At 45.5% G+C, this 15,309-nt stretch overlaps 1 protein-coding gene across 10 annotated transcripts in view; it reads left to right on the forward strand.

The window, feature by feature from the left end:
* LOC135896749 (kinesin-like protein KIF12) overlaps positions 1 to 15,309 on the forward strand; it is a 535,077-nt gene that overhangs the window by 354,648 nt on the left and 165,120 nt on the right. For all 10 annotated transcript variants that reach the window (XM_065425246.1, XM_065425247.2, XM_065425245.1 and 7 more), the window contains exon 13: positions 8,495 to 8,602. In XM_065425246.1, the coding sequence (XP_065281318.1) occupies positions 8,495 to 8,602 (108 nt within the window). The remainder of the gene's footprint in view (positions 1 to 8,494; positions 8,603 to 15,309) is intronic.

Consider the following 15,309-nt stretch of genomic DNA (forward strand, 5'->3'; position numbering starts at 1 on the left):
GCATAGCGTTTGGCGCCGGTGTTTCCCGGTAAACCTTACGGTTATATAAGCTGCAGTTACCGGGAAGCGTGAGAAGCAGTCGGGGATCTTTTAATGCTGTCGCGTTCCACTCTTAAAGGCGAAGCTTAAGCGCCCTCCAAATTTTTCGATTGTAAGATCGGGACTATTTAAGCGTCCTTGCCATGCACTTTACTGCCCTTTTCTCATCTGAGTACCTTCACTCACGTAAATCAATTAGGTTTTCGCCAAAACAAACGTCTTCGTCCCTGTCCGGTAATCTGGATTCCTACTGCCCATGCCACGTCAACGCTGGCCACTTATTATTTAGTAACATCGGAAGGACAGTTATAAGGAACGTGAATCGGCCGTCCGTGGACTGTTTAGATAGGATCCCCTGAGCTAAAGCTTCCTCCTAATTAGTGTTGGCTAGTTTTGCAGCCGAAGGAAATGCCAAAAAGTGTGTTAATACTCGTACATAAAGAGGCCAATAACATGTTTTGTTGCGTTCTCTTATAGAGCTTCGAAAGTATTTATTGCGAGAGCTATTTTATTGACACTCGAGGCGCATTTCTACTGACGGCGTTGCCGTCGTCGTGATGTTCCCTATAAAGTCCAAGGGCGATAATACCGTCGCCGCACGCCGTAGGCTGTATGTGCGAGTGAAAGCACGCGAAGAGAACCGACGATCACGGCTCAATCTGGCGCACGCGAGGGATGAGAGCGGCGAGCAAGCACGCCATCTTCCCTTCCGCGAAAGGCCGCGGGGGGATAAGAGGTAGGGAGGGGGCCGCGTTTGACACCAGCAGAATCTGCCTATTTCGCGAGCAGGCGCAAGGGGAACGGAGGCTCGCGGCTCACTCTCGCGCGCCAAAGGGAGTAAAGTGAGGAGGCAGCGTTGGAGGGTATAGACGAGACAACCTAAAGTTTGCCCGCGCGGCACCAGCGCCGAATGCTCCCCTAGCGGACCGATGGAAGTTCCGAGGGTCGTCGCTGCGCTAGCGCGCGCCCGTGTTCTATACGGCGGGAGCGCTCGTGCGCGTGGTTTTTGCGATGCCGAGTGCGACCTCATCAGCCAGGAAAGGTGGCACGCAATACTGATGTGTTGTTGATTGCCACAGCAGCCTCGAAGACACGAAAGGTCGTACGCCGCCCGTGAAGTTCTACAGATTTCCTGGGAAGTGGTACGAGAAGGACAGACGACAAGCATGGATAACTGCAGTGCGTCGAGTCAGGTAAGCCTCATACTTTCGCATTCACGTGTAATATCTTGAAAGCGGAATAGTCATATGCCTGCTTTTAGTGCACGGCCGTTTGTTTATATAGCGTGTCGCGTTGTTGAATTGTGGTGGCATCCGCCGTTTGCTAGCGGTAAATTCATGCGTGCTGCGCCGCTAAGCTCTAACGCGCACGCTAACGAGCACGCTAACCGAGCACGCTAACGACGCGTGCTCGATTCCCTGCCACGGCGGCCGCATTTCGATAGGGGCAAAATGCAAGAACACCCTTGTTACCGTGTGCTTTGATTTTTGTGCACGTTAAAGAACCCCCAGAGGTTGAAATTATTCCTGAGACTCCCCATTACAGCGGGCCTCATAATGGTTTCGTGGTTCTGGCATATTTTTGGCACTTAGAACCCCCGAATTTATTTGATTGCACTGTGCCTTCCCTCGCGATCGGCATGGACGAGCTCAAGATAATTGTTTCCCTTTTCCAAACGCTGCAACTTAAATTACTAGTTGTGCAGGTAACGAAAGGGGCCGCGCGCTACTTTTGTGTGGTAGCAGACCGTATTTAATGCAAGCCGCGGTCGTCGCGTGCGTCGGGAAGCGGCAGATCGGAAAGCAGCCGCTCGAGACGTGCGCGTTATGTTTGTTGTTTGTCCATGCTTTCTACGTATCTAAGTGTGCAAGTATCATAACTTGTAGTGGTACCACTCTTGTAGAATAATATATGCACACAATCACAGGAACGTTACCTTTGAAAACATATTATTGGGAGTAATTTAATCCCCACAACAAATAGGCACACATACTGTTTCCTTTATATGCGGGCCGCATTTCGATGGGGGCGAAATGCGAACACACCCGTGTGCTTAGATTTAGGTGCATGTTAAAGAACCCCAGGTGGTCGACATTTCCGGAGTCCTCCACCACGGCGTGCCTCATAATCAGAAAGTGGTTTCGGCACATAAAACCCCATAATTTAATTTTAATTTCATTTATATGCGATGCAGATGGAAGCGGCGCCAAACAGACCAATGGCAATCACAAACAGTCTTCTCAGCAGTCAGCACCACCGGGACATGTGCTTTCGTACTGCAGCGACACAGCTCTTGAGCAGCAGCAAGACACATGTGAAACAGACTCCAGAACATGCCTTTGTGAAGTGACGGAACCGTCAAGAAGCAGCCCAATGGATCTGCAGTCATCGCAGGCACGTACCCAGGGAAGGGCCCGGGGGGGCCCGGGGGGGCCCGGCGCCCCCCCCCCCCGAAATCAAGTGGCATACCCCCCCCTCCCCCTCCCCACCCACGCCACCACTCCTCACACATTCCTAAAGCGCCGCCAGATTAATGTTGAGACTTGGCAGCTGTTCATCGGCCAGCCTTATCCTTTTTCACTCCTTTTAGATGGCGGTAGTTATCGGCATATCTTGTAATGTGAAGGACAGTTTTCTCATAGATTCCGCACCCGCGTGGATAACTTGAGATGCGCTGAGTTGTCACCATCTATTCAACCGTCACGCGCATAGCTGTTGCTTTTGTTAGTTCAACCTTCTTTGTTTAGGCTGATCCTGGGACCAGGAGAGAGATGCGGCTGTTACTCAGCTGGTCTGTACTCTCATGGAACGAGTTGCGGCCGGAGAAAACACCAATTGCGTTTAACTTTTCCCTTTGCTTCATTATTTCCTTGAGTTATGGCTCGCCGCGACGCTGGCAGATGCCCGGAACCTTATACACGTGATATGGGTTAGATAAGGTGGGAAATAAAATGATGTGGAAGAGCGTCCATCATGAAACCCTGCAATAACCCTTAAACCCATAAGCAAGATGACTGTCGCCAATTACCTCGGCTGTTTTTCCTTAATTGTATAGCACTTTTCGTGCAAAATTGGAAACCGGAAACAAAAACCGCAAGGAGTTGAGAAATTAAGCGATCTACTAAGGGAGAGAGCCAACGCAACAACCAAACTGCAGGCAAAAGCGAATGATAAAAATGTTAACCGTTGTTTATGAGAATATTTATGGATCAACATTTTTTTATTTAAAAAGGAAGTAGAGAAAACACCACCGGAAGTGGAGAATAATTACTTGCTTTGAATGACGCTTCTACAGTTATCGGTCGAACCGCCTCACGTAGCCACTTCTCTGCTGTGCTTATGTGGGTGTTTTTCTAACCTTTCTCGGTGAGCGCAGTATCTAGAATCGCAGAGTCCTGCGCTCTACGCGGTTGTATGGGACTGGCGGCCGCACAGAGTTACGCAATTCGCGGAACTGTCAAAACTGATCCACAAGGCGAAAATAACTGATATTCGAAACTATAACATGTGAAAGAGTGAAGAAGCCGTAAAAAAATGAACACAGCCTGAAATCAGTAAAAAAGAAACCTGGCATAGGACAAACCATGATGTATGCACTAAAAGATAAGAGGGATAATATCATAAGCAATCTCGAAGATACAGTAAAAGCAGCGGAAAAATTCTAAGTTGACCTGTATACAGTACCCAGAGGAGTCACGATACCTCACTTAGAAACAGTAATGAACAGGATACAGAAACTCTCCTATAACTAGCGATGAGGTCAGAAGGGCGCTGCAAGACATGAAACGATGAAGAGTGGGAGAAGGTGGAATAACAGTCCATTTAATCAGAGATGGAGGCATAATGCTTGGAAAACAGCGGCTCTTTATACGAAGTGTATATCGACTGCAAGGGTCCCAGAAAACTGGAAGAATGCAGATATGCACTAATCCACAAAAAAGGAGACGTTAGAGAATTGAAAAATTATAGGACCGTTAGCTTGCTCCCCGTATTATATAAGATATTTACCAAAATAATCTCCAATAGAATAAGGGCAACACTGGATTTTGTCAACCAAGGGAACAGGCTGGCTTCAGGAAGAGATACCTTACAATGGATCACTTCCATGTCATCAATCAGGTTATTGCGAAATCTGCAGAGTACAATGAGCCTCTTGATGTGGCTTATATAGATTACGAAAATGCATTTGATGAAGTAGAGATACCAGCAGTCTAGAGGCACTACGTAATCAAGGACCACAGAACGCTTACGTAAAAAGCTTGAAAAATATTGCTACATGCGTGTGGTATTTGTTTGTTTGAACGAGGTGCGTGGGTGCCATCACTCCAGAAAAGAGGAGGAAGAACGAACTGGGCTCGCGCTGTGAATCTAACCGGTCAGCGCTGCAACCGTTGTTGTAAATATAATCTGTAAATAGTTTCTCGTCTTACTGGCTCGTCCTTCGCGTAAGAATATATACAGAGGTTCTACAGCTACCTTAATTCTACACAAGAAAAGCAGGGAGATACCTACAGGGAAATGGGTCAGACAGGGAGACACAATTTCTCCAAAGCTATTCACTGCGTGCTTAGAAGAATTCAAGCTATTAAACTGGGAAGGCTTAGGAGTAAAGATCGACGGCAAATATCTCAGCAACCTTCGGTTTGCCGATGACATTGTTCTATTCAACAACAATGCAGACGAGTTACAACAAATGATTGGAGACCTTAACATAGAGAGTGTAAGAGTGGGGTTGAATATTAATATGCAGAAGATGACGATAATGATAAATAGCCGGGCAAAGGAACAAGAGATCAGGATTTAATTACATTTCTAAATTACAGTACTATCGTCCCACGCTCCACTATACAAATCTAGTTTCTCTCTACTTCTAGTAGTACGGAAAACTGCCTGCTTCTTGGCCAATCCCCCATAGTGGGTACGCGCCACTGTCTGGGACACAAGACAAGACAAGACAAGGATCGCCAGTCGGCCACTAGAGACTGTGAAGGAGTACGTTTACCTAGGTCAATTAATCACAGGGAACCCTGATCATGAGAAGGAAATTCACAGAAGAATAAAAATAGGTTGGATTGCATACGACAGACATTGCCAGCTCCTGACTGGACGCTTACCATTATTATTGAAAAGTAAGGTGTGCAATCAGTGCATTTTGCCAGTGCTGATAGGGGTCAGAGATTTGAGAATGAGTTAAGGACCGCGCAAAGAGGGATCGAACGAAGATTGCTAGGCATACCGTTAAGAGAGAGAAAGAGAGCGGTTTGGATCAGGGAGCGAACGGGTATAGACGATATTCTAATTGACATCAAGAGGACAAAATGTAGCTGGGCAGGCCATGTAATGCGCCGGTTAGATAACCGTTGGACCATTAGGGTTACAGAATGGGTACCAAGAGAAGGAAAACGCAATCGAGGACGACAAAACACTAAGTGGAGCGATGAAATTAGGAAATTCGCGGGCGCTAGTTGGCATCGGTTGGCGCAGGACAGGGCTAAATGGAGATCGCAGGGAGAGGCCTTCGCCCTGCAGTGGACATAAAACATGATGATGATGATGAAGATGATGATGTTGATGATGATGATGATGATGGAGGTGGTGGGTCCCCCCCGAAAAAAAATCCTGGGTACGTGCCTGAGTCATCGAGTAGTATGACAACAGAAGTTCCTGCTGCCAGTGTGACTTATGTTGTAATTGAAATAAAAGTGGCTAAATTTCTGAACATGATGTGACCTCTAACTCGACGTCGTCTACGATCTTGTCGGACACCTGTGACACGCACTTGGCTTTCACTCTCACATCACCGTCCACAATTTGTTCAACGCCGTACACGTTCGGAAGCAGACGCTCCCCTATTGTGAGGTTGCCGCCACGAAAAAAAGCTGTCGGCGTCGGCAACCTTCTTGAAACCGCAGGGCAATCTTTGCATCGCTGTTGCGCAAGCAGGCGATATGCCGCCGTCGAAAACGGAGCGCCGTGAGAACGAGCAGCGAAGAAAAGCGCGGACGGCACAATGCAATCAAAGCGGAGACTACGCCACGACGCGACCGCGTTGCTTGGCGTTTCCACATTGGGGGAGGCGCAGCAGCGCCGCCTGGCCATGGTTTTCTCGTCTATAAGGGGCTTTAGTGGAAGGAGGCGGGAGCGGCTTCTATTCTTCCAGCAACTGCGTACGGCGGCGCGCGGTCGCACCATATCTTGAAAGCGATCTAGAGACGGCTCATACCTTTGTGCGTGCTCGGTTCTCGCCGCTCTTTGCGTAGAAGCGATAGACAGCACGAACGTCACTTCGCTCGCTGCTGCTGCCGCGGTTGCTCACGCCAGCATTTTGACAGCGAGTGCCGCGGCCATAGAATCTGATGTGTACATGCTTGCCGGTGCGTGCTGACACCGTGCTTATTAGTCACGGCTCATTCACACTAGGCCAACACGACGCCGATTTTGGTCTGCCGACTGTCGGCGACAACGTTTTTTCCTTCGTGTTAGCGCCTCTGTCAGAATATACTGACGCCGAGCTCTCTGCCGACCGTTAGCAAATTGTCGACCTGTTTGCAATGTGACAGAGGCGCCGACACGAGGGAAGAAACGCTGAGGCGAACAGTCAGCAGACTGAAATCGGTGTCGTGTTGACCTAGTGTGAATGAGCCTTTAAAAGGCAAGTGTTTCCAAGTTTATGCGACCAATAAAGCTACTTTCCTTACTGCGTATAACTGTCTACTAATTTGCTGCCGCAATGGATGCTTCGCCTTTCGGGCGAAACTGTGGCATTCTTTTAAACATTGAATAAAGATAGCTGAAATAAATTGTATGCGTATAAACAAAGAAAACGCGCGGAAGCGCTCAAGGAAATTCTCGGGAAAACACAAGGGGACTGTCTTTGTCAGGACAAGAATATGCTACAATAGTAGTTGCTCTTGGCCTAGTTGGTTCTTTCTGAGTGGCATAAATGCCGCAGAAGAAAAAAAAACGCTCACATGGCAGTTGAAACACAGATGGGACAACAAAGGCGGCAGTACCGACTGATTTATTTCAGGCGCAACCCTGGAATAAATATACATAAAAGAACTTGCGCAGACAGACGCATTCACGCCTGCTGGGGCAACCAGCTTTCAAAGAAACTAGTCTCCGAGTTACACAAGTTTATTGACGTGTCTCTAATGCAGTCTCCGCTTAATTTTCTTATATGGAAAGCTTCCAATAATCCCCAAACCGTCTGATACTTGCTCCTGTCGAGAACCTTTATCTCTTGACACCGCGGCTCACATATGCAGACCTTGCAGTGCGCGGGCAAATGTGCGAGTTCATTTTTTCTAAATTTAAAGCATGTCCCTGTTTCGCTCATTAAGACTGCGGCCAGTCAGTCCCACATAGGATTTGCAGCACATGAGAGGTATCTCATAAACAACTCCGGTCTGGCATTCAGCATAGGTTGTGGCATGTATTTTGCCACAACTGTACCTACTTAGCAGAAGCAAGTATCAGACGTCTCGGGAATTAAGGGAAGTTTTTCATATTAAAAAGACAAGGGGAGATTTCAATACAGTTGTACGATTCAGAGATTAGTTTCTTCGGAAGCTGGCTTTCCCAGTTGGTGTGAATGAGTCCGTTTGCGTCTGTTCTTTTCTCCATATTTATTCCAGGGTTGCGACTGAAATAAATCCGTTGGTGCCGCCTGGGTCGTCTCACGTGTTTCCTTTGCTTTTCGTGTATGCTTCTTGCGGCAATTGTGTCATTCAAGAACAAGAATAAGCACTTCATATTGTGTGTTCTTTCTTTCTTTCTGTCTTTCTTTCTGTCTTTCTTTCTGTGTTTCCGTCTTCCTTTCTGTCTTTCTTTCATTTTGTCTTTCTTTCTTTCTTTATTTCTTTCTTTCTTACCATGAACCTAAGCTCATTTTGCATTAAGATCGATTTATATTGGCGCTAGCGATTGCGTTTCTTTCTGTGTCTATATCACTTTCGCTCTACCTGTAACCATCTCATCGTACAAACTAGCAAGATGGCATACTTAAGTCAGCGTGCATGCTTTGAGCAGTTTTAATATTCTAAATAATTTTCCCTATAGGACGTTCTCAGAACAGTCAAATCATAATATTTCGAGACTAAAAGAACAGGTATTGCTAAATATTTTTTGTGATGGGGGGGGGGGGCGGGGACTAATTACCTTTAGAGAGGATACGATGAGAACTCGCGATGACGTTCGAAATTAACCTTCATGATGCCATTGTAAGAATTACTCGGAACGGCCACATTTCTCCTGTAGCTGACGTGAGCACCTAGGTTCATATTCACAAAAATGCTGCCACGTAAGCGCCATGCGGTTGCATGGCATCCTTCTGTACCGCAGCAGGCCGCTAACGAGGCACTGTTACGTTTTATGAGCAATGTGAATACGGGCCATTGATGATAGATAACGTTACATTGCGGGCACAGTGTGATGGGAGCGCCCTCGTTCGCAGAACCGAGAACGCCACGATGCACCACTTGCGGGAGATGCTGGTGAGGGACCACGAGCTCGTCTGCAGGGAGAATGAACGACTCATCAAGAAACTGGATGCCCTGGAGAAGTGAGTGCACGGTTTCAGCGCTAACTGCATAGATTCATGGCCGAAGTAAATACGATAACGTAGCTGCAAAACAGCGAAGCCGGTGCTAAGTCCGGGATTTAGACGCCGTGACAGTGAAGCTTCAGCTTGAAAGTACTTCGAACGGCGGGCGATCATAAGTACATTCACACTGTTTACCTTTTTCTTCTTTTTAGGCAGTGCAAATGTGTATAAAGGCTCTCGTTGCGGACAGTGTTATGCTGCCTCTTCCGGTGCATTACTTGAAATGGCTGGCATTACATAGGTGCCATATCTCAATTTTTAGCAGGTGAATTCACAGAGTTTGCTATTAGCCCCGAGATCTTTGAGTGGCGCACTTTTGCGTGTGACGTCAGTTGGGTTGGACTCCACTGCTCCGCAGCGCGTGCGCTCGTTACGTGACGGCAACTTGAAGCTGTCGGCCGATGTGCTATGCTCGAGTATTTGAAATGTTAGTCGGCAGGTTCGTAGACATTATATACGGAATGCTCTAGAAAACTTTCTCTGCGAAGTCGAGTGGGGTCGCAGTCGTCACCCCGTTAAGGTTGGATTGCTCCTGGAGACGTCTGGTAGTCATCAGTGTGTACACATGCGTGTACGGCGGCGGCTTCTCGTCATTACAGCTAAGTTGTCGTGGCGCACTCGTAATGATTTGTCGGACCTTTTTTGACGATGTATTGCAGACGCTGGCGACCCACAGTGTCTGGGCTGTAATACTGTGTGTCGCTGTGCAGCGCGTGCTGTGTGTTCGGACCCCTAGTTGCTCCGTTGCCGTAGACATTCGAATTTTGTTGCTGCCCAGCGCGTTCAGCATCTCACGAAAGCCGTTTGATGCCATTTTCAGGAAACTGCGCGGTCGCTTTGGCGCGTTAATGTATGCACTGATTTAGCCGCATTGCAGCAAAATGCCGTCTTGAACGTCTTATACAAGGGCGGGCGAAATAAAGGTATACAGTCGTGTGCTGCAGTACTGACCTTCGCAAGAAAAGTTTAAGAAAACTTGATTACTTTCACCGTGATACAGCTCGCCCCTGCGTGTTATTCAGCTCGGCGCAGCCCTTTCTTTCTTCGCTGCTCTAATGGGTAGCGAGCACATTGTATGGGCGAGGTTCGTCCATCGATGAGAATCAGTGCTACCGCATAACAAGAACAAGTGTCAACCTTGCTTAAACCATCATTTTGAAAATATTCTTTTTCTGTGAACGCGTCATACGTATTGCGGATGTCATACGTATTGATGCCTCCAGGTACCATGTGCGGGTGTATTGACCGGTTGCCTTCACCCAGAAAGATCACGCACTCGTGACGCCTGCGGCAGAAAGGATGTTCCACATCCGCCGCCAAGGTTTGTGCGCGGTGGCGCTGGCTAGCACTCCCAAGGTTAGTTCTAGTAGTAACACATAACTACACAAAAAAGAGGATCGAAAAACGGCTCCGCGGTAGCTCAGTTGGCTATAGAGCCTAGCACCCGTAATGCAAAGATTTAGGATCGTTCCACACATGCGGCAAGTTGTTTTTTCATTCACTTTCATTGCCATTAATTTATTATTTCTTTATTCCATTTACTGAGCACAATTAATTTCCCCTATCTTGATCTTGGTGTCTTTGTTGGCTTTTCATGATACGAATAATAATAATCGGGCCCCTCGGGTGACCCCCTTTGTTCTCGGACTAAAACAAGAAATTTGTAAAGCTTAGTGTATCGTGCTTGATAAAGCCAAGAGCATTGGACGCACATGTTTAAGTGATTGCTGTCACTGCTCATTCTCGCCACCAGCAACTTAACGCGTGCCTTCGCATCCCTCCACAAGCATGTTCCCTCTCCTGCCTTCACTGAATAAATTCGTCGCTTGATTTGGTCGCATTGCTTGCATGAACGACACGAAACATGGTATCAGAAGTGCTGTTCGGCAACCGTCGCCAGTGAACCGCAACCAAAAAAAAACCAATGTGGAATTAGTAAAGCCTGCCAAGCCGCTTCATCTGAGTTGTGATGTCGCTAGCCAATGGAAGCTTTTCAAGCAAAAATTCGAGCTCTTGATGACCGCCACGGGACCGAGAAACAAGTTTCGTGATCAAGCTACGAAGACTGCAGTGCTGGTCAGCCTGGCAGGCGATGATCTCTTGGAAATCTTTAACTTCACCTTCACCGAAGACGACCAGAAGGAGCACTATGCCACTTTAACCAAGAAACTGTATGGGTACTGCACAGCGTAGGTGAATGAAGTACACGAGTGATACATAATTAGGCAACGAGTCCAAGCAGAAGGTGAGCTTTTCGAACAATTCCTACGGGACCTAAGGCAGCTCGCACGATCATGCAACTTCGGCGTTACAGAAGATTCGGTGATCCATGACCACACTGTATTTAGAATTAGTACGACAATGTGCGCGAGAAGCTTCTTCGTGCCAACAAGTTGACTCTGGCAAGAGCAGAGAAAGTTTGCAAGTCCACCGAGTTATCAGCTGTACAGAAGGTCGACCGTGTCGAAGCAAGATCGAAGGAAACTTACCAACCCACAGTTTTTCGATGCCGTAGTGAGGTCGTGAGCATGGCCCAAGAAATAGCCCGGCGTTTGGACGAACCAGCCGCAGATGTAGAGGCAAGAACCGCTTTGCAGTGCGATGCAAAAGCAACAGGCATGAACAGGCCGAAGTCAGCACCGATAAGGACTTCACAATTCTCAAAGTATTAGTGGACGGAGTTGTACGCCACCATGATCGGCTAGTGCAAGCGCGAATGGCCAACAAACCCTCCAACCTGAAGCTGGACACCAGGGCACACGCGAACTTGCTGACGCATAGTGTGTGTCGCATCTTGCGCCCAACCACACAGCCAAGGGAGAGCAACGCCGTTTCGTGCTATGAGGGAGGAATCATCAAGCACTTCGGAGTAGTCAGACTAAAGGTCACTGTAGGCAAGGCGGCCGTCAACGTAGACTTTCTGTCGTCAAACAGCAATAAGCAATTATTGGCCTTGAAGCGAGTGAATGCTTGGGACTCTTCGTTCGGTCGCTCAATGCAATGGCAGCAACAGCTATTGCACAATTCATGCATGGATACAACGACACCTTCACTGGCACCGGATGCCTGCAACGGCAGTACAGGATGGTAGTGCGATAAGACGTCATGCCAACCTTCCAAATGGTCAGACGCGTGCCCTTATTTATTTATTTATTTATTTATTTATTTATTTATTTATTTATTTATTTATTTATTTGTGATACCCTCAAGGTACATAATTGTACATTGCAGAGGGGAGGGGCTAGAATACATTCCAAGAGTAAAAAATACAGGATTAGTTCAAGGAATTTCCAAGGAACAAAAGCAATATGAAAAAAGTAGAAATGCATTCATAACAAATAACCGAGACTTACATAACATGAAAATGCAGAAAGAATACACTTTAGCAAGCAGACAATGTTCACGAATAAGTACATAATTATGCCATTTGCCACCATACATTATTTTATGTTGATTAGTGCATTCTTAAAACGAGTGGGGTCACTGATGCTTACTAATGATGTAGGTATATTATTCCAGTCGACTGAAGTCCTAAGAAGGAATGATTGTGAGCACGCGTCGGTGTTATGACGGGGTACGTTAACTTTATGTAAGTGGTCACGACGAGCCGAATAATCAGGCGCAGGTTGGATCCAAAGAGGGCGAAGAGATGCGATGTGGTAGTAGATTTTATGAAAAAGGGAAATGCGTGATTCCTTTCTGCGAAGAGACAATAATAGAATTTGAAGGGTACTCTTCATTAATGTAACACTAGCAGTGCGATGGTAGTTAGCTAAGATGAAACGAACCGAGCGATGTTGCACTGATTCAATTTCGTTAATTAATGTGAACTGATGAGGAGCCCAAACGAATAAGGCATATTCTAATTGGGGGCAGATGTATGTCATGTACAACAGCCGTTTTAATAAAACTGGCGCAAGCGAAAAATTTCTCTTCAAATATCCTAAGGAACGGTTAGCTTTAGATATTACGTACGGCACATGCTGCTTCCAAGAAAGATCGCTAGTTATATGAATGCCAAGATAACGGTAGCATGTAACGGATTGAAGGGGGCAGTGATTAAGGGCGTAGGCAGGGCAAGTTGTGTTAGAACAAGAAATCCGCATAGATTTGCATTTATTAATGTTGAGTTCCATGCACCAAGTGAGGCACCAGTTAGATATGTTATTTATATTGGATTGAAGGGTTGCTATATCAGATGCATTAGTCGCTTTCCGATATATAACACAGTCGTCAGCGAATAAACAAATTTGTGAGGAAATGTTATCAGGTAAATCGTTAATATATATTAAAAATGAAAGAGGACCAAGAACAGACCCTTGTGGAACACCAGATTCAACTGGAGCCGCGTGAGATGTGGAGTCATTAGTTACAACAAACTGGGAACGAGAAGAAAGGAACAATTGGATCCAGCTGAGTACTCCCGGGTCAGTGTTGAGTGCGCTTAGTTTGTGTAGTAGCAGTACATGTTTCACCTTGTCAAAAGCTTTAGAAAAATCCCAAAATATGCAATCAGTCAAAAAACCGCTATCAAGATATACATGTAAGTCATTAGTGAAAGTTACCAGCTGAGTCTGACAAGTAAAAAATTTGCGAAAGCCATGTTGACTGCTAGAGAAAAAATTATTTTCTTCGAGAAAGCTGACGAGGTTAGAAAATATGATGTGCTCCATAATTTTGCACGGTACTGAGGTAATCGATATGGGCCTGTAGTTAAAAGGATCTTGAGTTTCGCCAGACCTGTGGATAGGCATAATCATTGCTGTTTTCCAGTCATGAGGCAAGGATGAAGACAGGTACGATTGTGAAGAAATGCTCTCTAAGATGATAGAGGAATACTCACAAGTATTTTTTAGAAATTTCGTCGTGATTTTGTCTATAATATTCCACAAGAAGACGTAAGTTTAAGAGTGTCTATTATTTTTTTTTATGCCAGTAAAGTTAAAAATTACGGGATCCATAGAAAAAAATTGCAGCATGGTAGCCTTGGAAGGTCGTTATCATGTGCTGAAGGAGTGAAAGCTTTTATACATACATTATTTAAAATCGTAGCGCAAGGCTGCCGAGGTATAGGCTCACCGGAACACGTGCTAAGTGATATGATTTTCGATGCACTAGGCCTTACTACATTCCAGAAGCTTCTTGGATTATTTATGAGCATGTTCGGAATGGTATTATTGAAAAAAGAAAATTTTGTATTCTTTATCGCAGATGAGCAGGCCGAGGCAGCTTCTTTGTAAGCAGACCATTTAGCCTGGCTTTCCATCCGCTTAGCTGTGCGAAAAAGACGTTTTTTTCTGTTAGATAGGCGTTTCAAAGATTTAGTATACCATGAAGCATTGTTATACGAAAAAACGCGCCTCTTTGGAATAATCTTGTTAACAAGATCATGATTTTTTACTTTGAATATATTCCAGTTAGTATCCAGTGAGCGCTCAGCAACTTTAGGCAGATAATTATCAAGGAAAAGAGCAAGTTATAGTTGATAGCAGTGAAGTTGCCGTTTTTATAATCACGAATGGTTTTAATACTGTTTTGGGATGGTAGAATTGCCAGGCTAATGAAAAAATGCAAGACGTCATGATCGCTCAAGCCGGGTAAGTGTGTAACTTTAGATATGATATCTGTTGATGATGTTAAAACAAGATCTAAAAGAGATGATGTGGTGTTCGTTACACGTGTAGAGGAAGTAACTACCTCAACCAAGTTGAAATCAGCACATATCTTTACAAAATGCTTCGATTCTGCGGAAGTTGTATTTAACAAATGACACGTGCTTGACCAGGAAATATTCGGGAAGTTAAAATCACCCATGAGTAATATTGGCGCTCCGGGGAAGCGAACACTTATCTGGCACAAGCAATCTTACATGCTATCGCAAAAGGTCGGGTCTGATGATGGTGGTCGGTAACAAACACCGATCCCAACCTTTTTGAAATTTACAGAAATGCAGCACCATGCACATTCAATGTTACATGATATGGCTACAGGGAAACAGTCAAAACATTCATTAACAGCAATTAAAACACCACCGCCTAGTGTGTTAGCGCGATTAGTACGGTAAATATTATTTATTTATTTATTTATTTATTTATTAGTTACCTGCATCGCCCCGTAGGGCATTACAGCAGGGAGGTTACAAACTTGAATCAATACATCAACAAATTATTTCAACGCATGGTAAAAAGCATCATTTTCTGTAATATATACAATGGTCGATGGCAAACTGTTCCAATCTCGAACAGTTCTAACAAAAAAAGAATAACGGAAGACGTCACCCCTACAAGAAAATTCCCTCAGAGTTTGCTCAGAAAACTATGAGTTTGCTACTTCACTCGTCGACCACGTTTCGGTTAATGCAATTATGTCTTCATCACAATCATTTATTAGGCTATAGAGATCATCTTTTTTAGGTAAGAAGCTACGAATATTAGTAAAAAGATCCGGTAGTCTTAGTATTATATGATCGAGGTCCCTACTCCTCGCGTTACCCTGTGGGCGAGCTGTTAGTACATTGCGGCCTGATCTTAAGGATAGAACAGACGCCGTGGCATCATCTGAGGTACTACTTAACGGCTTCAATTCACAGACCTTTTGCTCAGTGGCGTCGTATACATAGCATTTTCTACCAATTAGTAGCTTGTTATATCTTAATTTAAATAGTA

This window comes from Dermacentor albipictus, chromosome 2, assembly GCF_038994185.2.
Source record: "Dermacentor albipictus isolate Rhodes 1998 colony chromosome 2, USDA_Dalb.pri_finalv2, whole genome shotgun sequence".
Lineage (NCBI taxonomy): Eukaryota > Metazoa > Arthropoda > Arachnida > Ixodida > Ixodidae > Dermacentor > Dermacentor albipictus.